Source organism: Macrobrachium nipponense, chromosome 5 (genome assembly GCF_015104395.2).
Source record: "Macrobrachium nipponense isolate FS-2020 chromosome 5, ASM1510439v2, whole genome shotgun sequence".
In the NCBI taxonomy this organism is placed as follows: Eukaryota; Metazoa; Arthropoda; class Malacostraca; order Decapoda; family Palaemonidae; genus Macrobrachium; species Macrobrachium nipponense.
Genome location: NC_061107.1, coordinates 141463026 through 141487657, shown reverse-complemented (window position 1 = coordinate 141487657; position 24632 = coordinate 141463026). Strand labels below are relative to the sequence as shown.

The 24632-nt window shown below is 40.4% G+C and overlaps 1 protein-coding gene across 1 annotated transcript in view; it reads right to left on the bottom strand.

The window, feature by feature from the left end:
• Positions 1-1442: 1442 nt before the first annotated feature.
• Positions 1443-24632, bottom strand: part of LOC135215677 (thioredoxin domain-containing protein 9-like) — a gene marked incomplete at its 5' end in the record, with an annotated part of 46462 nt that continues 23272 nt past the window's right edge. Inside the window, 1 exon segment of the mRNA XM_064250622.1 lies at positions 1443-8149. Within this exon segment, the coding sequence (XP_064106692.1) occupies positions 7869-8149 (281 nt within the window).

The following is a 24632-nucleotide window of genomic DNA, read 5'->3' as shown; positions in this document are numbered from 1 at the left end:
CCAACATAAAACTTATCACAAGACTTACATGTATTAGTTAAATTCCCTCCACCTTTCCTTGACCTTATCTTCACTGCATTTCACACGGGAGTGGTCCTTGATGCTTTGTCCCTCGACTTCGCAATTCTATGAATTTTTCTCCAAACACTCCACCTAAGATATTCCCAGATCTTCTTACGTTTAGTCTAAAGCTTTTTCTTGTCTTATATTCCTCTTATTCTCTCGCTGCCCAGACCTTTCACAGATTTTTTTTTTTTTTTGGGGGGGGGATGCATCCACCTCTTACATTTCATCATTCCACTACCAGGTTTCCTTACGCCATATGGTTTCATTTCAGATGTCATTCGCAATACCCTTCCACCCATTCTCTTTATCACTCCACTGTTGTGATTCCCCCACTCTTGCACTCCCTCTAGCAATCCAACTTCCCTTAGCACTTTCTCCTTAAATTTCTGCTCCTCGTGTCAGATTCCACCGCTTAATTTTTGGTGGGATTTATGCAGGACAATGTATTTCCGAGCTCGCCATTTCCAAGTGTATCACCACCGACCTGTTTTCTATAGGTATGCACTCTCCAATTACAACTAAAATTTCTTACCACTCTCATACGTGATCTGCAAATGAGACAGTCATTCTGGCTTTCTCTTGTTCCTCTTTTATGTAATATACCGATTTACTTTCTTTTCAAACCAGGTGTTGACAACTGCCATAGCAAATGACAGCAGTTTACAAATCACTCTCTTTTGTCATTTCTCTCGCAAACTCCCCGCTACCGTTCAACCTTTTGTGTTCCTTTCCTACATGTTAAGTCGTGCCACCATCAATGACTCATTTTTCCTCTGCTGTAATTTCATTTTTCTGACAGTCCATTTCCTCCAGAATGGCACTATAAAACTCTTGATACCGACCATTTTATCAAGCAAGTTTCACTACCGTTACCCCACCACACATTTACTATGCCTTTTTTTTATATAGAACTATTCCTACTCCATGTCTATCTAATTTATTTGCTCCACTGCACACACAAAATGCTTATTCTTCTTCTCTCCATTAAATTTGGTATGTCTTCCTTTTCCTGTCTTCGTCCTCACTGTCAAAGCTACTATCTTCTCTTCATCATGCTTTCCAACTTTGGGCTTGCTTCTTGAACCAAGAACATCAAATACCTGGTAGCCCTTGCCCATTTACCAGGGGGGGGGGGGGGCGTGCTCCCTCCATTTAGCATACGGGGAATGCCCTTACTTTTGGCTGAATTCTTACCCTATTTACCCAGGGTTGGGACTGGCACTGGATAGGATAGGATTGGCTTGTCTCCCAATGGTTGGGTTTTCATACTAATATTAGTATACCTGTGATGTAACATACTCCACAGTTCATGTCTCATAATACTTTGAAAATAAAATTCTCACTTTGTCCTTACTAGGTTAAAAACACTTGAAAGCTATGATTAATTATGTATATTTCATAAGAAAAAAAATGAAAATTTCATACATGAGGCTGGAGATGGAGTTGCTCCATATTTGACCAGCACTTCCATTGCCAGTAAAAAATAATATACAATATTTTATATTCTGATACTTTGTAAAAATTCTAATTCAGTACAGCACTAACCTTCAGTAGGGATTTTCTTTGTTTACCATGTACGGTTAATCTGCTTTGGGCAGGAAAGAAAATTTCAAACGTGTCCCAAAAATACTACCTAAAATAAGCATTGTTAACCAAGACTAGAATCATCATTAGCAGTGTAATCTTGTTTTCCTCTCTCATGATGTCATAATTATTCTTGCATTCTGTGGGGGAGAGAGCAGCTGCAGAGCGCAACCCAGTTACTAGAGGGGGGTGGGGTATTTCATCCAGCAAAAGTATGCATGCATTAAGACATGAACATTATTTGTAAAGTTTGCATTTAAATACAAGTAAAATTTCTTATTTTTAATTCTTTACTGTTTAGGTGGAAGGTGTCATGCAGCTCTTCTGGTATTGCACATAATTGTGAAAATTCACCACCATATTTTGGAATAATGCAAGTTAAAAGATTAAAAACTAAAAATAGAAGCTTTCAACCTTTCGGCTGAAAAGGACTGTTATGCAAACAGTTGGCAGCTTCCATTTTTAATCTTTTGACTTTTATTTTTTCAAAATACAGTTTTTGTTCATACACAAAATTGCAGATTATCACTGAAAATTTGGACTGAATAAAGAAGCTAAAGCAGTGACTTTGAAAAGATATCAAACCACCTCAATAACTACTGGTAATTCCTAGGCCATTCAGCGCTGAAACGGAATTTGACAGTAAAAGGTTTGAAAGGTGTTACAGGAGGAAAACCTCGCAGTTGCACTATGAAACAATTGTTAGGAGAGGGTGGAGAGTAGGATGGAAGGAGAATATGAATAGGGGTACAGTAAAAGCAATGAAAGTAGTTGCAGCTAGGGGCCTAAGGGATGCTGCAAAGAACCTCAAGTAATGCCTACATTGCACCAGATGAGATGCATTGATGGCACTACCCCCTTACTAAGTAATACCTAGTATTTAAAGCTGGACATTTAAACGTTACTGATATTTTTCTCTATGTATTCTCGACATTCTGCAGATAGTATTCATTTTTTGCAATCAGACTGTGACAGATATTTTCCTTGGAATCTTCACAGTACATTACATATAATTTTCAATGAAAGGTTCTTCAAATCTTTTACTATCATTTTGTAAACATAAACAATCTTATACACAGCAGTCCCTCTCCACCATCAACCCCCTAGGCTTAAAACTCATAAACATTTTCTTCTATGGAAATCTGCTTAATCATTTATTAGTTGATTATTCTTGCACTTTTTCTCCTCTGGTTTCAGGCAGTGCAGAATATATTTTTGGTTTGGTTTGCATGGTTTTTACGTTGCATGGAACCAGTGGTTATTCAGCAACGGAACCAATGGCTTTTTGACTTCCATACCACATCAAGAGTGAACTTCTATCACCAGAAATACACCTCTCTCACTTCAGTAGAATGCCCGAGAATCGAAGTCGCGGCCACCAAGGTGGCAGGCCAAGACCTTACCGATCACACCACTGAGGTGCTTTATTATGGCCATCCAAAAATAAGGTACTATTTCTAATTCTGATTGGTAACTGATTTGTGATACTGTTTACTGTTAGGAAAAACAATGTGCCACTCAAGACGCTTCCCTGTGGGATTATATTTTCTCTTTGTATCTTTGAATATATTTGTTCCTGAAAAGTGCAGTCCATTAACAAGCTTTTCAAGAATGAATGTTGGTGGTTTTGGATACTACTGTTGTATAGTCTTCAATATAGCATATCTTCAAGCAGTATAATAAGCCTTCTGAATATTGCCATAGTTACTTGTTTTTGTTGGTTGTTTGCTTCAGATACAACGTATTTGAAGCAAACACTAAACAAAAACAAAGAACTATTGCAATATTCAGAAGGCTTGTATCTACCAACATGTTTTTAACCAATCTTTATCATAATGAAAAAAGAAAAAATATTACACCAAATTTACACAGGATCTGATTCAAAGAAATGTTTCATATGTTGGAGCTAACAAATGCACTTACACATTACAAAGAGCCAGGCAGTTAGTAGACAACTACTGACATGATGAGCAGGGGAAGCCCTCTTGAGAGATGAATCATTTCCACTATTCTTTGATTATTTTACTGTCAGATTGTATCACTCAATTCCAGGCAGTATAACACAAGTAAAATAAGCAGTTTATATTGCAGAGGCACAATAGTTTCTTGAATCCTTGTCTTTAATTTGATGTTTGAATTAAGGTGAACTTGATTCCAATAAAGAAGGGTACTTCAATTTTCATATTTAAAAAAACTCAAAAGTTACTGTAATTTTAGTTGAGACTCATGTAACACTCCATCACTGCTTATTCTAAAAACAACATAACCCTTATTGCAATTTGAGGCTAAAAAGAGAGTTGGCTTCAAGCTCAACATATAATCATTTGTTAAGGCACATTTCAAAGCTGTAGTTTTGACCTTTGACTAAGCATATCTTTGCTCAAACACTTTTTTTTTTTTTTTAGATGAATACCATTCGCAAATCAAGATCCAATTCACATATTTCCAATACAGTAATGGAGTCTGAAAATAACCAAAGGAATTGCATTTCTTCTATGAAGCTTTGCATTGAACATAGGCTTAAGATAAATCCTATATCATATACTTAATACAAAAGATCACTTGCAACAAGCTTAAAACAAACACTGGAACAGATATATCTAAGTAAAACTGGCCATCCTTAAAACTGAAAAGTATTCTACTAAACTTAAAATAAAAGCATTATCATCGTAACATATCTTTTAGTCAGTATAGGATTATTTCTTAAAATCAATGGCCAAAACAGTTATCCTGCCCAATATTAACAGCACAAACATATCACCAAAAATATATAAACATTGTGCAGTTATTTTTGAAGACTTATCTTAACATTAAAAAGAATCTTGCTTGTATTGAAAAGGTTATAATTACACAAATGGATGCGATTACAAAGCTAAGGACAATATAATTTAGTGAATATGCTCTGCTGTTTCACATTCCATAAAGGTACAATATGTAAAGGATTTAATGCTAGAGACTGCTGGCAGTGAACTTGCAGCATCCTGTTGACCTCACAATGGAAAGTTTTTGACCCTAAAAATTTCAACCATCTTCTTTACTCTTTCAATCATCTGGTTAAATCTTTTTCTTTCTTTTACTTTTGTCCCTTATTCAAGAACAAATCATACAAGTTTAGGAGCATAACACAGGGCTGTTTAAAGTAGCCAATCATTTATCAATTTAAAAATCAAATTATAAGAGAAAAACAAGAATGTACACATACTTATAAAAATGTTGGAAAAAAATAACATAGGTAAAGGAGCTGGCAGTATTTTATAAGCGATGCAATCAAGTGTTACTTGCAGTACAGAACTGCATACTTTAATGACAATTCCATAACCACTGAGGTTGTGGATAAATCCACTGTTTTTGTGTCCGCTATATTTGACGTCACTTGAGTACAGGCAGCCCCCGGTTAACCGCAGGGGTTCCGTTCCTGGGGGCCCAACCCCAACGCTAAGCAAAATTAGCCTCTAACTGAAATTCAAAAGTCTACAGGTGTCACAATCCCCCTTACGGTGTCCTAGACTTGTTTACTATGCCTTAGATAGTGTCACGGCCAGATATTTTGCCCTAATATGTAATAACTCGATGAAAACATTGAATTTAATTTGCTTAATCACTTACAAAGGTCTGCCTGGTAGTTCTACAAATTTTTAATGTCAGACTCAATGGGCTTGTTGGTAAATCCTGGCAGAGAGAGAGAGAGAGAGAGAGAGAGAGAGAGAGAGAGAGAGAGAGAGAGAGAGAGAGAGAGAGAGAGAGAGAGAGCCCTTTATTTACCATATCTTCTAGTTAAATCAGTTAAAAGAGTAAATGATAATGATAAAAGTATTATTAGTACTGTTATAATCGTTGCTTAAACGCTGAACCCATAACCAACTGAACAATAACAGTTGTTTTGCTACAACCACCAAACCGAATCTGATAACATCGTTTTGCTTGCATTTCAGCTATCGTACGATAGTAACAAATTACTGCAGTTTTGTTACAAATGACGTTAATTAAGTAGAATAGGACCGATATATTTTTATGTTATACATTTATTCGCTATAGAGAAAATACCGGCACAGAAATATAGTATAGAGTACATACTGCTAAATTTAAGTTGCATTTGTAGCTGAAGCCGAGAAAACAATGCTCCCACTGCTAATGACTGTAAATTATCAAGCATCAGTAACACGATGAAACTTGACTGCAAATAATAGCGGAGAAAATGTATCTAAAAAAAAAAATACTAGCTATGAAAGAACGCATTTTACTGTTGTTTTCACGTCCCTAACATAAATACATAAATATCGTATTATTATGATACAGGATGAAAATAACGAACGTAATCAGTTTTTTACACAAAATAACATTCCCCGACACCATCTATTAACGAAAAAAATAATACTAATCGAGTTCATAACAAGACGTACATATTTCAGTCATATTTCAACTTAAAAGCACTTCATATGACAAAAAGTAACCCGTTTACCCTAAATAGAAGCAAGAATTCAAGTTAAGTAGGGTGAAATAACCCTGCCTCTGCCCTCAGCTGATTTTTCCAAAGCAAAACATTTGTATTTTATAATACTACTGTATGTAGTGATATGAGACTACATCATGACTTTTTTTAAAAGAGCCAAGGAATAGATGGATATTCGTTATGTTTGTATTTTAGGAGGGGGTGTCTTAGTGCTTCGGCAAGTATCGAAATATGTACCGATAACCAGACAACAGCGCCATCTATTAAAGAAAAACATAACCAAGTCTAGTTCACTTATTTACATCAATTTTCAACTTGAAAACTCTTCATATAAAGAAAAATAACCTTGTCACATATGAATAGAGTTTCTAAAGATTAATTTACGCTAAATAGAAGCCGGAAAATCGCTCTGAATTATTGAGTTAAATACGGAGAAATAATCTTAACTCCGCCCTCAGCTGATTTTTCCAAACCAAAACATGATCGGCTTGTTTGTATTTTATAACACAATTAGTAATACAAGACTACATACAGTATTAATAGGTAAAGCGAAATAAAGGATAACTTTTTAAAAGAACAGAGGAAAAGATGCATATTCTTTATGTTTGCGTTTTATGAGGCGGTCTCAGCACCTGGCCTAAGAAACCGATAACCAGACAATGGCGCTATAAACCCTAAGGAATGTAAAATCCAGTTATGAATATATTTAACAAGTGCCGTAAACTGAAACACCGCCAACCGATGGCTAAGGTAACCGTGGGCTGCCTGTACTTATATTATCAAATATTGTATAATCATTGGCCTTCAAAGAGGATACAATTTTCATTGATTCAATCCTTGCAGCTTATAAAAACAGCTCCTTACTGCTTCTGGGACAAAACCATACCATTCATTTAATTCACCCTACTTAACTCAATACTGTTCATTTTATTCTACTTACTTCTTACTGTCTCACAAAAGTAATTTATGATAAACTCTAATTTCTAACAAAGAAATTCTCCAACAGATAATTTAATCTAATGATAAACAATATCTATTTTCATATGCACATTCATATTTAATGAGTTCCTCGTTGGACAAGAGGTTTATGTGCTCGCCTATCAATTCAGTAGTCCCAAGTTCGATTTCCTGTTCTGCCAACATGGAATAAGAGGAATTTGTTTCTGGTGATTAGAAATTTCATTTCTCAATATGTGGTTTGGATCCCACAACAAGCTGTAGGTCCCATTGTTCCCAGCCACGTAAAAATATCTAATCCTTCGGGCCAACCCCTACGAGAGCTGTTAATCAGCTCAGTGGTCTGGTTAAACAAAGATATAATTAACTTAAAGATATAATTAACTTAACTTTTCATGTTTAAAGACTGTTACAAAAATATCAAATTAAAAAGAAATTTGTACTTTTCCTAACAAGATCCTACGCTTTCATATACGGAGTACTCCACACTAAGTAATTCAAGTTCAAATTTTATCAGCAGTAAAGAAGTGGTGAAACAGATGCATACTTATTACAATTTTATTATTTAGGATTAAAATTTAAATGAGAAGAGCATGATACTATAATAAAGGTTAATGATATGGAACTGCTAATGACTTGCAAATAAACTCAATTAAGAAACACCTCAGAGATAAAGCTCATGAAGGAATGTCATGTTTCTACCTTTAGTGTAAGTTTAAAAACAATGGGTTCCTGTACAAATCAGCCAATAGCTCTGGAATCCTTAGTCACACCAGGAATTCTCCATGTGAGTATTTACTATTGAGTTACTTTAATAGTCTGAGTCACTGTCACTATCATCATCCCTCCTTCCTCCACGAATGGTCTTTTTCCGCTGGACATCCATATGCTGTCCTCCTTTCTTATTGAAAGATGGCATGGATAACAGATCTCCACTATACTCAATGACATCAGCACGAGCTATTCTCCATTCCATCACTTCAGTTGTGAAATCATCACAGTTTCCTAGGTCTGCAAATCCTATAATGAAGTCCTTTGTTTTTCCTTCCTTTATCAAACAAATAGTTGGCAGTACTCGGATTTTAAGTCGCTCTGTAAATATAAAATGTTATCTTAATATTGTACTCGCTCTGTAAATATAAAATGTTATCTTAATATTGTACTAAGTCTTCAAGGATGATCTTTATATGAAGCAAAATGTTGGTACTCATTAGGAATTATTTTCCAGCCAACTTCAACAAATACTACTTTATTTAAATCTGTTTACTACAGATTAAGGGTACATGTTACCTCAACATACAGTGTTCATGACATTAAAAAAATTACTCCACTGATTTACATTGTTTAGCAATTAAATGTCTAATTAATAAAACAAGCAATCAAGTTAATCTATTTTCTTAAACCACTCAAATATAGTGACAACCACCACAGTCAGGATTAAAACTGGAAACAAAAGCAAAAAGTGCCAAGGTAATTAGCCCTTTAAGGGTTACTGTGCCTTAATAAATATATATCCGTAGCATAACCTAATTTTCTTAACCTAGTTTTGATTTTATGTGCATTTTTACATGAAAATGTCAGTCCGACTGCTAAGAACAAAAGTCTGTAATCATGATATAAAACAAACATAATGGAATCCACCCATTCATATATATAAATTGGTGTTTCTGAATTTGAAGTATAAATATTTTATATTGTCACTCACCGGGTAAATTTTGTCTATTGGTTACATTTTGTTCGTTGGCTGCATTTTGCATAGAGTGGCACCTTAACTTACAGAATTTGTTTCTTATCAGATGCATTCTATGCCAATAAAAATAAAAAGTAATCTATAGAACAATCTGGTAAATATGCTCGATTTACCACACAAAAGTATGTGAGGTTATTTCTTCTTCTGTGCTAAAATTTGTAAACAGAGTACAATATTGTTTCATTACTGGTGCAAATTAGTTACATAATTATATGTAATGTAATATACTTGCAGTGCATTATCAAATTTATGCTTAAAAAGTAATTTTTAAAAGTGACAGTATAACTTTTTGTTCATCTGACAATCACTTGCTTAGTAATCCCAAGATGTTTAGTTACAGGGTTATTGGACGCAGTGTGCAGGAATAGAATATAGAATTTAAGCCAAAGGACAAGCACTGGGACCTATGAGGTCATTCAGCGCTGGAAAGGAAATTGAGAGTAGGTATGTCTGAAGGGTGTAACAGGGGGAAAAGTTGGCAGTTACCCTATGAAATAACTGTTAGGGGAGGGTGGATAGTAAGATGGAAGAAAGGCATGAATGGTGGTACAGCATAAGGAATGAAAGGGTTGCAGCTGGGGACTCTGCAAAGAACCTTCAGTAATGCCTACAATGCCCTCCGTTAGGTGCACTGATGGCACTAATACCCTATGGGAAGTACTGTACTTGTCTAACATTTCAGAATATGCAAATCATTATGAACTAACTTATTAAAAACTTCAATAGGGGAATTTCTTTTTTTACCTATTAAGCGTCACTTATGGGAGGCGTCGCCACTCCTGCATCGTCACATTTTCTCCCTAGCAGAACAGTCATTTGATCTATGCTCATTTTTATGCTTTTTTAATTTTTTTTTTCTACAATGACACTCTTATTTGTAAAAACATATTAACCCTCTTACGCCGATTGGACGTATTAAACGTCGAGTCAAAGTGTCTCCCGTATGCCTATTGGACGTATCATACGTCGGCTCAAAAAAGTTTTTTTAAAAATTCGCGGAAAAATACTTATAAGCCTACCAGCCGAAAACTTTTGAATCACGCGCCTTGGGGGATGCTGGGAGTTCACGGATCAAGGCGTTGTTTTGTTTACAATCACTACGCAGGCGCGCAAGCGCGAATTTCTTTCTTATCGCACTAAAAAGTATCAGTGACACATCTCAAAAATTATTTCATCACTTTGACATAATTTTTGCACCATTTTAAATTATCCTTTACATGAAGTATTATATATGAAAGCATGCACAATTTCATGTAAAATACAACAAAAAAATACTCATGATTGTAGCTTTTATCAGTTTTGAAATATTTTCATATAAATAACGATAAGTGCAAAAATTTCAACCTTCGGTCAACTTTGACTCTACCGAAATGGTCGAGAAACGCAATTGTAAGCTAAAATTCTTATATTATAGTAATATTCAATCATTTGCCTTCATTTTGCAACAAATTGGACATCTCTAGCACAATATTTCGATTTATGGTGAATTTATGATAAAACTTTTTCCTTACGTTCGTGAAATAACTCTTCCGATAAATTTGTTCGTGCGATTGTCGTAATGTTTGCACCCTTTTAAATTTGCCGTTACATAAAGTTTTATATATGGAAATGTGCGCAATTTCATGCACAATACAACAAAAAACAACCCATGGTTGTAGCTTTTATCAGTTTCGAAATATTTTCATATAAATAACGTTAAGTGCAAAAATTTCAACTTTCGGTCAACTTTGACTCTACCGAAATGGTCGAAAAACGCAATTGTAAGCTAAAAATGATATTGTTATGTTACAATAAAGTTTCATACATACTTACCTGGGCTCTAGAATAATTATACATAGCTAAGACGGGTCCGTCGTCCTCGACAGAAATTCAAATTTCGCGCCACTCGCTACAGGTAGGTCAGGTGATCTACCGGCCTGCCCGCCTGCGGCAGGACTCGGAACCATCCCCGTTTTCTATCATATTTTCTCTCTTCCACCTGTCTCCTGCGGGGAGGCTGGGTGGGCCTTTAATTGTATATATCTGCCAGGTAAGTATGTATGAAACTTTATTGTAACATAACAATATCATTTTCATACAATCAACTTACCTGTCAGATATATACATAGCTGATTGGCACCCTTCGGTGGAGGGTAAGAGACAGCTACTATATGGAATAGACAGGTAAACAACATATGTTGTAGGTATAAATAAAACCTTGGTTCCTACCTGATAGGTGGTAGACTTCGTGGGTGTTTGCCCAGTAGTCTGCATCACCTCAAGAAACTTTAGTGAGATATATGATCTATGGCCAAGAGTTCTTGTGGGTCTGCCGATGGGGTCTTATCCGCTTACTCGGCAGAGCCTGAAAGGACTTTGTCTATGGGTGCTGATCCACTTATATGACAATACACCTTATGAAGGAGCACACAACCAATCCCGACCACCTGATCCTAACCACATGTTAGAACTAAGGATTGTTCCGAGTTATCCCCGAACTCTTCACAACAACCGTAACTCAAAAACCACTACGCACACATACTAATTTTCTAAAAAAAAATTATACTCATCTAATTAGATATGACAAGATTCTCTTACTGAACAACATAGACGGCCGCCCGTGCTAAACCAGTCCTCCATTGTTCGAAGAAAGACTCCAGACCCATATCCAAAAGAAGAAAAGTATATACTTTTAAGGATTGGTGTCGGCTCCCGTACCCAGAATCGTATCCGCCGATACGAAAGGACCCAGAGAAAAACACTTCTATATGTCACACGAACGTCTTTCAAGTAATGAGATGCAAATACTGAGTTGCATCTCCAAAATGTCGTATCTATGATGTTTTTATGCGACATATTCTTATGAAACGAGAGAGACGTCGCTACTGCTCTCACTTCATGAGCTTTAACTTTCAACAGTCGCAACTGTTCGTCAGAACAGACCTTATGCGCGTCTGTAATGACGTTCCTCACAAAGAATGCCAGAGCATTCTTGGACATCAGTCTTGTGGGGTCTTTTACCGCGCACCAAAGACCTTGTCTAGAAGCCTCCCATCTGATGCTTTCTCTGAATGTAGAACTTTAGAGCTCTTACAGGGCATAGAGATCTTTCTGCTTCTCTTCCTACGAGACTCGATATGCCTTTGACTTCGAATGACTTAGGCCAGGGATTCGAGGGATTCTCATTCTTAGCTAAAAACAGGGTCTTAAACGAGCAAATAGCTGAGTCTCCCTTGAAACCTACTTTATCCTGCAGAGCATGTAATTCACTAACTCTCTTTGCCGTAGCTAAAGATAATAGGAATAGGCATTTTCTGGTGATGTCTCGAAACGAAGCCAGATGAGGAGGTTCGAATCTTTCAGATGAAAGAAAAACTTGAGAACCACGTCTAGGTCCAGTTTGGAGGGACCGGTTCCTTCAACTTTGAAGTCTCAAAGGACCTTATGAGATCGTGGAGATCTTTGTTATCTGCCAGATCTAATCCTCTATTTCTGAAGACTGCCGAGAGCATACTTCTGTATCCCTTTATTGTGGATACAGCTAGATGAGATTGCTCTCTCAGGAATAGAAGGAAACATCGCAATTTCCGCTATAGAGGTAGTGGAGGAGGACAACTTCTTAGTTCTACACCACCTTCTAAAAACCTCCCACTTCGACTGATATACTTTCCGTAGTGGAGGTTCTGCGTGCTCTCGGCGATCGCGCTTGCAACTTCGCGAGAAAACTAAAACCCTCTCGCTCTGACGAGTCTTTCGATAGTCGAAAGGCAGTCAGAGCGAGAGCGGGGAGGTTTTTGATGATTACCTCTTGAAAGTGTGGCTGTCTGAGAAGATCCATCCTTCTTGGTAGGGATCTGGGAAAGTCTACGATCCACTCTACCACCTCCGTGAACCAATCTTGGGCCGGCCAAAAGGGGGCTATCAATGTCATCCTCGTCTCCTTTGACGCCACAAACTTTTTTAGTACTAGTCCCAGGATTTTGAATGGAGGAAAAGCATAGACGTCACTACGCGAGACCAATCTAGCAGGAAGGCGTCTACCATAAGAGCTCTTGGGTCTTCCACGACCGAGCAAAAGACTGCCAGCCTTTTGGAGATGAATGTGGCGAAGAGATCCACATGAGGTGTCCCCCACAGCGACCAGAGATCTTGACACACCTCCTCGTGTAGGGTCCACTCTGTATGAAGGACCTGGTTCCTCCTGCTGAGTCTGTCCGCCCTCACATTCTTTACTCCCTGAACGAACCTTGTCAGAAGGGAGATGTTCCTGTGAGACGTCCAAAGCAAAAGGTCTCTCGTCAGCTCGTAAAGGAACGAGGAGTGTCCCTCCTTGTTTTTCGAATGTAGGCAAGTGCGGTGGTGTTGTCCACATTTACTTGCACTACTTTGTTCGACACCAGAGGTTCTAGACTCTTCAAAGCCAGATGCACGGCAAAGAGCTCTTTGCAGTTTTATGTGCCAAGACACCTGCGCTGGTTCCCAGGTGCCTGACACCTCCTTCGAGCCTAATGTTGCTCCCAACCTTTCTCCGACGCGTCGGAGTACAACACTAGGTCTGGGTTCTGGGTTCTTAGAGAGATCCCTTTGTTCTCTTTCAGAGGGGGCAACCACCATTCCAGGTGCGGTCTTATCTCCACTGGAATGGGAAAGGCGTCCGAAAGTTGTCCAGTTTTCCAACTCCAAGACTTCTTGAGGAAGAATTGAAGGGGAACGTAAAAAATTGAAGTCTTCCTAGCGGGAAGAACTGTTTCGAAGGCGAGGAAAGGGTCCCTAGAAGGCTCAACCATTCCCTCGCCGACGTCTGTTCCTTCCTTAAGAAGAGAGAGACTATCTGCAAAACCTTTTGCGATTCTCTCTTGCGAAGGAATACTCGAAAACCCCGAGAATCCATCTGAATCCCCAGATAGACTAAGTTCTGTCTGGGGGTCAGCTGCGACTTCTCGAGGTTCACGAGCAATCCCAACGCTTTGATCAGATCTAAAGTTAACGTCAGGTCCTCCAAGCACTGTCTCTCTGATCTGGCCCTGATGAGCCAGTCGTCCAGATACAGAGAGATATTTACTCCTTTGAGGTGAAGAAACCTACGCCACATTTTTCATCAGGCTTGTGAAGACCTGAGGAGCTGTGGACAGGCCAAAACACAAGGTCTGAACTGAAAGATCCTTCCCCCCGTCATGAAACGGAGGTACTTCTTCGTGAAGGGTGGATCGGGACGTGAAAATAGGCGTCCTGGAGATCTAGAGACACCATCCAATCTCCTTGTCGCAATGGACCGCAAAGGACTGAGGCAGAAGTCTCCATCGAGAACTTCTCCTTCCGAACAAATTTGTTCAGAGAGCTGACGTCTAGTACTGGTCTCCAGCCTCCCGAGGCCTTCGCAACCAGAAAAAGGCGATTGTAAAAACCCCTGGGGAGTTTTGATCCCCAGTACTAGTTCTATCGCTCTCGTTGTCCCACATTTGTTCCACCATCGATCGAAGAGTATCCCTCAGCACAGGATCCTTGTACTTGGCTGTTAGTTCCCGTGGTATTGACGTTAGGGGAGGAGTGTTCAGGAAAGTGATACGATATCCCTTCCTTATTACAGACAACGATGACGCGTCTGCGTTTATAAGTGTCCAGGCCTCCACAAATCCCAGGAGCCTGGCACCTACTGGTGCTTGGAGGAGAGAAGCATCACTTTCCCTTTTTAAAGGGACGAAAGGCAGACCTACCTCTCTTCTCAGGAGCCTTCCTTCTTGCGGGAGGTCTGGAGGTAGGGCCACCTCGAAAGGGCTGAACCGATGTACTCGGTCCTTCTGTTCAGGTGTAGAAGCAGGCTTCTTCTTCCTTGCTGACTGCGTCAGAAGGTCCTGAGTCGCCTTCTCAGTTAATGAACGAGAAATGTCCTTCACCAACTGAGAAGGAACAAAAAGTCAGACAAAGGCGAATACAGCAGCGCTGCCCTCTGAGCGTGGGAGAATGCCTTTGGTTAAAAAGGCACTATATACCGTTCTCTTTTTTAGAAGACCTGCTCCAAACAAAGAGGAGATCTCACGAGCCATCCTGAACCGCTTTGTCCTATACAAGACAATATGCAAAAACAAAAGGACCTTCCTTTGGTTCGATTCCTTCAGAATCATGGGCTTTCTTGGACATCACCCCAAGGGACCAATCCAAGAAGTTGAAAACTTCCAATACATGAAAGAGTCCCTTGAGGAGATGGTCCAGTTCAGAAATGCCCCAAGTAATACGTGCCGAGTTCAGACCTTGTCTACGTGAAGCGTCAACTAAGATCGAAAAGTCCGCTTCTGACGTAGACGGAAGAGCAATACCCATATTCTCTCCCATCTGATACCAAATGCCTCTTTTACCAGCTAGTCTCGCTGGAGGCATGCAGAAGACCGTTCTGACTAACTCCTTCTTAGACTTCATCCAAGAGTCTAAGGACTGAAGAGCCCTCTTCATTGAAATGGCGGGCTTCATTCTGAGAAAAGACGAAGACTTCTTCGTCTTAGCACTCGAAAAAAGAGAGCGCGGAGAAGGAGGAGCGGCAGGAGTCAAGTCGTCTCCATACTCCTCTAGAAGCAAGGCAGTCAAAACTTTATAGTTCGACAGTCCTTCTCTTCCTTGATATTCTTCCTCCGAGTCTACTTCTAACTCGGGATCTAAATGAGTCTCCGCTCCCAACTCCGTACGTCCTTCCTCTGGAGGAGACAAACTCCTAATAGGAGAGGGGCTAAGGGAATGATATTCCTTCCTCTTCCCCGCTTTAATAGCCCTGGAAGGCGCCAAAAGCTCAGGCTTCTCTCCATAAATGGATGACGCTTCCCGCTTGGATGACGCTTCTCGTCCGCCAAGCGTCCTGGCTGACGCCTCCCGCTTACGTGGCTGCTGACGTCCGGATGACGCCTCGCGCCTGGAAGACGCTCCGCTCTCAAAAGGCGTCCTAACTGGCGCCAAAATATTGGTTGGAGCCTCGCGTCTACAATCAGCTTTCAAAGACGCTTCATGCCTAAAAGACGTCTCACGTCTCTCTGGCGTTACGTGTCTTCCGTAAGCTCCCGATCTCGCTCTCGAACCCGAAGCTTCTGCAATGTGTTTAGAAGCTTCACGTTTGCATGACGCCTCTCGCTTAGCAGGGGAGAGAGGACGAGACTTCTTGATTGGAAGCGCAACGTCCTTCCTACGAGGCGCTAACACTCCCACCAAAGAGGCCAGTTGTTCTTGTACTGCCATGATAATTTTCCTTGAAGCTTCTCCCACGTCAACTGCATGACGCCTTTCGTCATCAATCGGGGGAGAAGTAGGAAAGGGTTCTTCTGCGTCCTCGTCGGGTGACGCTGACGCCACCTTCGCCTTCTTAATAGAAGAAGGAGCGTCATCTGAGAAACGCTCTGGGCTCGAATCAATTTCGGGTTCTTTCAAATGCAGTTTCAGAGGCCTCGATAAATCCGACTCCTTCCACCCTCGTTTAGGTGAGGGAGAGGGAGAGGATGAGAAACACTCACGAAGGACGCTTTTTCTAAAGCGCCCTTGAGCAGCCTGCCACGAAACAGAGCTTGCTGAAGGGACGTCTGACCGTTGGGGATTCCCCACGACCTCCTTAAGGCTTTCGACTTTCCTTCCTTCCCTATTAAATTAAACGTAGTTTTTTGTTTTTTATTTATCAAGTTTAAATCAGCCTTGTTACTTTTAAGTTTCTTTTGCTTAAGCAGCCAAATGCTTGTTAGTTTATGTAAGAGTTTGTGTTATTGAGCGCCGCCTCCTCCCTTGTTTATTTCTGTGAACTATCGTTCTAACGATTGTTTTGTGATTTGTTTTTGAGTTACGGTGGATGGTTCGTAGCTGTACTGTGAACGTTGATGGTCTGCCCGCGGGAGTTCGGGCTTTGGAACGCTCCTTGTCAGACCATCCCCTTGAGCAGCTTTTGTGGATTATTGGAGGACGACCTTTTGGCAGTTTATTTTGGAAACGGCGCTGTTTGGAATCTTTCCTCACGACCGTTCGTAGGTTGCCTTAGTCACCTGCGACTCTGGTGCTGCAGATCACGGCTCTTCGTTCACTTGCGACCATAGTGTCCGCTTTACGGGGTTCCGCAGAAGCGTAAGCTATTTGCGACTTCTCGTATTACCCATTATTCCCGTCGGGGAGGAGCCCACGGGAAATTGGTACAGTCGCTGGATCCCGGTACTGATTACGGATTCACCTGCCACTTCTGCCTTCGTCCTTCTGCATTTCTTCGGGGATGTGTGTGAGCGCTAGCTCGTGAGGAGAAACGTAGGAGGCAATCGCCAGGTAAGACAGTATAGCTGTTGTTTCCTTCGAGGAGCCTTATCCACCCCTGTTGTCCTGGCGATCGTGTTCATCCCTTTGGTAGCAGTTTTGTGCTCGCTATGGACTCCTAGTTCAGGCCCGACAATCCCTGACGTAAGGATTATTAGAACTGTCAGTGTACGTGCAGTACATATATATATACATATACGTATACATTGTCATAGTTTTTACTTGTGTATATTATAAGTTTATTGTTGCCCTTATTGATTATTGTAGATAATATTCTGTATCTTTAGTTGTATGGCTAGGTAGGTAAATTTAAGGTTTTCCTTGTTTTGATATCTTCCACTTCCTTCAGCCTTTTGTTATTTAGGATAGTTTTGGCCGGCATATATTTGGATCCTCACAGATTTATGAAATATTTATTCTCCTCTGAATTTTGGTTAGGGTTTAGATGTTTAGCTGTAGGGTGCCTTGTGGCTCGTTGAGGACCTGGTATTTAGTCCTCTTGCTTTAAGCTGTTTTGCTGTATGTATTTGACTTAAACCGCAAGGCTGATTTAAGTGTTTATTTCTGTTTTGTAATAAATACTGTTAAGTTTTTCTGGAGTGTTTTGTGCCTGCTTTCCTTGAACATGGGTTGCATTTACTGTCTACGATCCTAGCAAAATAAAGTACTTAAGAACCTGTACTAGAACCCCAGAGGTTTGTAACAATTTGGCGACCGTGACAGGATCGTACACAGGTGTACTCTGTGTTTTTTGGTTTGCGGCACAGCACTTTGGGGGATTTGGCAGTATTTGTTTTGAGTAGGTGGTTACCTTCCCCCTCTTTGTTTTGGTTGATGATCATGGAGGAGTTTATTTTTGACCCCGGCTGAATTTTTAGGGTCGCAGACTGCTTAAAACACTTATCTATTCTAAACAAAGAATATCTGGTAAGTTGTGCTCGTTGGCTGGGAATACCATTTAAGGCAGCTGAGACAAAGGCATGTTTATTAGAGGCCGTAAAAAACAAGGTAGCTCAGGGCCTAGCTGAGGGTGAGCATTTAGTTGAGGAATTTGATAGTGTTGCTAGTAGTGATGAAGAGCAAGAAGGTAGTGTGAGTGTAAATCCTGGTTTTTCATTATTTGAGGATCCCCCTAGGACTGGTACCCTTTTTGAAGGACACGCTAATTTTCCTTCAAACCAGAAGTATCATTAAATCCATTTTTGCCCAGAGAATTCTGTCCATGTTGAGGTAGCGCCGGTACAGCCTGTAAAATCCCAGGTGAACAGTGAATATGCTGTTATATGCAAAGAATTGAGTTGATGAAACTTGAGTTTGAGGAGAAAGAGAGGGCGAGGAAGCATGGAGTTTGGCTATGCTAAAACAATCATTTGGAAATGGCTAGGTTAGGAGGTTCCCCAAATCACTTTAGTACTCCCACTGGGTCCTCTCAGGATAAATTTAACATAGGGGCAGCGTTGAAATTGGTCCCAGTATTTGACGAGCGAAACGTCCCAGAATTTTTTAAGGCGTTTGAGCGTGTGGCTACCCGGTTGTCTTGGCCCCCAGAGATGTGGACAGTCTTGATTCAATGTAGGCTGGTGGGCAAGGCAATTCGAGTATACAATGCTTTAGATGAATGTGTAGCTAGGGACTATAGTAAGGTTAAGGCAATAGTTCTTAAGGCTTACGACTTGGTGCCTGAGGCCTATCGCCTTAAGTTTCGTAATTTTACTAAACATGTTTCTCTCTCATTTGTGGAATTTGCCCGTCTCAAGGAGGAGCAGTTTGACGACTGGCTTAAGAGTCGTCAAGTGGTCTCCTTCTCCTCCTTGAGAGAGCTTATGTTGCTAGAAGAGTTTAAAAAGGCTTGTAGCAAGGAATTAAGAATTTATCTTGAAGAGGTTAAAGCAGTCAGTTTGGGTAAGGCTGCCCAGATAGCGGATGAATTTGTATTGACTCATCGGGCCGGGTCAGGTAATCTTGGATCTGTAGTTAATTTTCAGACTGGTAAGTCAAATAATTTTCAAAAGAAATTAGGTGGTCCGGGAAATAATCATGTCCAGGGGAATCTGCACAAGAATAGGACTGGAGATGCTCAGGGAGAGGGCTCAAGTGGATCTTACACTAGAGTCTTCTCCAAGAGTAATAAGTTTACTTCTGGTAATGGTAATAGAGTAAGAAGGACCTGCTTCTGGTGCAATGAACCAGGACATTTTCAAGCACAGTGTAACGCCAGAAGGAAGTACCTCCAAAGAAACAATAATAATCCGGTAGCTCTAATATCAAATAACCCTATGTCTAATAAGTCTCAGGTGGAGAATCCACCAGTGTTGATCGCTAATGATGGTTGTAGCAAGGGGGAAAATGTTGGTTCTTTATCTAGTAGGGATTTATGACTTTATGATAAATATATTTGGCTTGGCAAATTGATTACCGAATCGAAAACCCTAAAGGTGAAGTTTTTGCGGGATACTGGGGCTGCTCGGTCTCTGGTATTGAAGGAATCTTTGAAGGGCCTAGTTAATAATTCAGGTGATTTTGTGGTTTTGGGAGGTTTCCCGAACACGATGGTATCGGCTACCTTTAGTTGAGGTGGAATTGTCCTTCCCTGGTTATAATAGAAAGACAGAATTAGCTGTTGTAAAAGCCTACCAATCCCAGGCATAGATGGTATACTGGGTAATGACATGTGGATGACAAGGGACTGAATTGTTTTCCAATTTTGTCTTGAATGCTTGTCCAGTGGCTGTAACGACACGAGCTGCTGCAAAGGCAGCAGATTTGTTAAATAATGATGAAGATGATGATTTACATTTAGTAGTTTAGCTTGTAGAAGTAGAAAGGCCCGGGTCTGTAGTTAGTAGTAGTGATAAGCTTTTTGGTAAGTTATTAAAACCTGATTGGGATCGTTCAAAGTTTAATTGAAGCTCAGAAGGAAGAGTTCAATTTTGAACTGGGTGATACGAGTGATTTGACTAGACCACGATTTTCCCCCCCCCCCGATGTTGTTATAAAAAGGCGTGTTATATAGAGTTAGTCGCCCTTCCTCTCATGCCCTTGATATAACATCTCGAAACGAGCAGATAGTGTCCCTACTCAGTTCAGAGATCAGTTTTGAAATTGGCACATGAAGACTCTTTTTTCTGGCCACTTTGGTGTGTGTAAAACTTTTAGTAGGTTAGCTAAATATTTTTGGTGCCAGGCTTAAAGTCTTCAGTAAAATGGGTTTGTGAATAGTTGTGAAGCATGTCAGGTGATGGGAAAACCCAATCAACCAATTCCAAAAGCCCCTTTAAATCCGATTCCAGCAATTGGAGAACCTTTTGTGGAGTTGGTGATTGATGTGGTTGGGCCTTTACCTAGGACTAAGTCAGGGTTTACCATCTCCTGACAGTTATGGACAGAGCATCTAGGTTTCCTGATGCATTCCCTATGAGGAGGATTACTTCTCGTGCGGTGTTCGAGAAACTCATAGAGTTTTTCTCTAGATATGTTTGCCTCGTACTATTCAGTCTGATTGTGGAACTAATTTCACAGTAGGGTATTTCGGGGTAAGTGTGCTGAACTGGCCATTCAGCACATTACCAGCGTACCCTATCATCCAGAGAGTCAGGGTGTGGTGGAAAGATTTCACCAGACCCTTAAATGAAAATGTGTTAAAAGAAATATTGTTACGAGCAAGGAGAGGATTGGATAAAGGGCTTCCCTTTGCTCTCTTTGCCATACGGAATCACCCTAACTCGTCCCACCGGTGTCGCTCCCTTTGAGTTGGTATTTGGTCACAAGGTACGTGGTCCTCTGGAGATAGTCCATGAGGTGATTGAGTTCTGGACAAAGAGGAGAGATGAATGTGGGTGAGTTTGTGGAAACCTTAAGGAGAAAGCTATCTATGGCTTGGAAGTTTGCACGAGAGAATTTGGCTTCTTCCCAAGCTGCCATGAAAATTAATTTTGACAAAAAGACAAAGGTACGTTCGTTTGTGCCCGGGGAATTGGTTTTGGTATTAAGTACAGACTCTGACAACTTTCTCGAGCCAAGGTATAAGGGACCTTGGAAGGTTTTTGAGAAAACTGTCTGAGGTATACTATGAGGTTGAAGCCCCCGGACCAAACGAAAGTGCCGGGTATTTCATATAAATAGATTGAAGTCTTATACTTCCTGTGGTAAGGACCCTTTGGCTATTGTTTATGAACCAGTATCTGTGGTAGTGTAGAGCCTCCTCCACGGATGATTTTGTAAATTTGGTTGGTCAGTGTCTTCTGATGCTCTATTTGACAATGTTCAGAACTTAGAAATTTTAAAGGAGGGATTAGAGCATCTGGAGACTAATCAGAAGAAGTGATGTTATGGAATTAATCCTTGCCTTCCCAGAGTTATTTCAGAATGCGCCAGACGAACGAGCTTGCTCCAGCATGATGTCGATGTGGGCAGTGCTTCCCCGTAAGCAGTCTCCTTATCGATTAAATCCAATGAAGAGGGACATTGTTGATAAGGAAATTAAGTATATGCTGGAGCACGACCCTCATTCAACCTTCGGTGAGTCCATGGAGTTCTCCAATAGTCCTCGTAAAAACCTGACGGAAAGTTCCGAAGTGTGTCGACTATCGTAAGGTAAATACTCACACTAAAAATGACTCCTTCCCTTTACCTCGTATAGATGATTGTCTCGATCAGATAGGGTCCTCCAAGTTTATAAACAAAGTTGGATTTGTTGAAAGGGTATTGGCAGGTTCCCTGTCTGATCGAGCCCGTGAAATTTCTGCCTTTGTAACTCCCTTTGGGCTTTACGAGTGTAAAGTGATGCCCTTTGGAATGAAAAAATGCAGCTTGCACCTTCCAGCGACTAATGAATAGGGTCATTTGTGGCTTGGAAGGGGTGGAAATATATATAGATGATTTGGTGGTTCACAGCAACGCTGGCGGACAGCATATGGTAAGGTTAAAAAAGGTGTTTGAAGCCCTGAGAGCTGCCGGCCTTGTTGTGAACCTTGGTAAATGTGAGTTTGGTAAGGCCAGAGTATGCTATTTGGGCCATGAAGTGGGTTTGGGTTCAGTAGCCCCCAAAACAAGCTAATATAGAGGCCATTGTAAATTTGAAGAGGCCGTGCAATGTCAGAGAGGTCCGGAGAGTCCTGGGTATGTTGGGCGTAATTATCGTAGGTTTTGTCCGGAACTTTTCAGACATTGCTCAGCGCTTACTAAACTATTGGAAAAAAAAAGGTTGCAAATTTGAGTGGTCACCTCAGTGTGAAAGATCTTTCATAAAGCTTAGGTTGATGTTGGTGTCCAATCCCTATTCTAATGTCTCCTAATTTTCAGAAACCATTTATTATTGCTGTTGACGCTAGTGACGTTGGAATTGGAGGAGTCCTCTTTCAGAGAGATGAGGCTGGAGAAGTTCGTCCCATATCTTATTTTAGTAAGAAACTTTTAGCGGCCGAGAGAAAATACTCTACTATCGAAAAAAGGAGGCCTTGGCCCATGGTTCGTACGTTACTCCACTTTAAGCCCTATGTAACAAATTTTTTCTTATCCCATAGAGATTTGGACCGACCATAATCCCCTAGTCTTCATTGAACGAATGAAGGGTTCCAATCAGAGGATTTTGCGTTGGGCCCTGCAGTACAGGAGTTCACGCTGGTGATAAAACATTATAAAGGTTCTGATAACCGTATTCCTGATGCTCTCTCTCGGATGTAGTCGTGAGTTTTTTCTCTGCTCCCCCCCCTCGCCCTTCTCGTTTTTTTTTTTTTTTTTTTTTTTCTCTCGGTTGTATAAAAAACTTTTGTGGTAAGTGTGTGGTACGAGAGGTTGTGTGGTATGAGTATTCAGCCTTAGCTTAGTTTGTGTTAGACCTGAACTTCATTAGGACTTTAGTGGTTAGTATTGGGCTTAGCCTTTGTAGACTCTCCCTCCAGTTAGATGATAGGAGGTTTTTAGCATTATGCTTAAGGAACTGTGGGACAGTCTATTCTGAGGTTCCCGGTTGCCTATTTTGGTAGTTTACTTTGTGACTATGGTTATTCTGTATATTATGTTATTATTTTGCTGAGTATCTATTTCCAGAGATTTGGAATAGTTACTTTGTCCTTTTTTTTTTTACATGTGTATTGATAACTTTTGAAATGTTTTAAGTTAATTCTTTTCAGCATTTTTGCTTAGGGTTTTAAAAAAAATGTATTCTATGTGAATAATTTTTTTTTGTTTTTGGGAGGAAGGTATTAAATTAACGTAGTTTTTTGTTTTTTATTTATCAAGTTTAAATCAGCCTTGTTTACTTTTAAGTTTCTTTTGCTTAAGCAGCCAAATGCTTGTTAGTTTATGTAAGAGTTTGTGTTATTGAGCGCCTCCTCCTCCCTTGTTTATTTCTGTGAACTATCGTTCTAACGATTGTTTTGTGATTTGTTTTTGAGTTACGGTGGATGGTTCGTAGCTGTACTGTGAACGTTGATGGTCTGTCCCGCCCGGCAAGTTCGGGCTTTGGAACGCTCCTTGTCAGACCATCCCCTTGAGCAGCTTTTGTGGATTATTGGAGGACGACCTTTTGGCAGTTTATTTTGGAAACGGCGCTGTTGGAATCTTTCCTCACGACCGTTCGTAGGTGCCTTAGTCACCTGCGACTCTGGTGCTGCAGATCACGGCTCTTCGTTCACTTGCGACCATAGTGTCCGCTTTACGGGGTTCCGCAGAAGCGTAAGCTATTTGCGACTTCTCGTATTACCCCTTATTCCCGTCGGAGGAGCCCACGGGAAATGGTACCGTCGCTGGATCCGGGTACTGATTACGGATTCACCTGCCACTTCTGCCTTCGTCTTCTGCATTTTTCTTCTGATGTGTGAGCGCTAGCTCGTGAGGAGAAACGTAGGGAGGCAATCGCCAGGTAAGAAACAGTATAGCGTGTTGTTTCCTTCGAGGAGCCTTATACCCCTGTTGTCCTGGCGATCGTGTTCATCCCTTTGGTAGCAGTTTTGTGCTCGCTATGGACTCCTAGTTCAGCCCGACATCCCTGACGTAAGGATTATTAGAACTGTCAGTGTACGTGCAGTACATATATAATATACATATACGTATACATTGTCATAGTTTTTACTTGTGTATATTATAAGTTTATTGTTGCCCTTATTGATTATTGGTAGATAATATTCTTTGTATCTTTAGTTGTATGGCTAGGTAGTAATTTAAGGTTTTCCTTGTTTTGATATCTTCCACTTCCTTCAGCCTTTTGTTATTTAGGATAGTTTTGGCCGGCATATATTTGGATCCTCACAGATTTATGAAATATTTATTCTCCTCTGAATTTTGGTTAGGGTTTAGATGTTTAGCTGTAGGGTGCCTTGTGGCTCGTTGAGACCTGGTATTTAGTCTCTTGCTTTAAGCTGTTTTGCTGTATGTATTTGACTTAAAACAACCCGCAAGGCTGATTTAAGTTGTTTATTTCTGTTTTTGTAATAATACTGTTAAGTTTTTCTGGAGTGTTTTTGTGCCTGCTTTCCTTGAACATGGGTTGCATTTACTGTCTACGATCCTAGCAAAATAAAGTACTTAAGAACCTGTACTAGAACCCCAGAGGTTTGTAACCTTCTCCTCTGGGCATGGGAG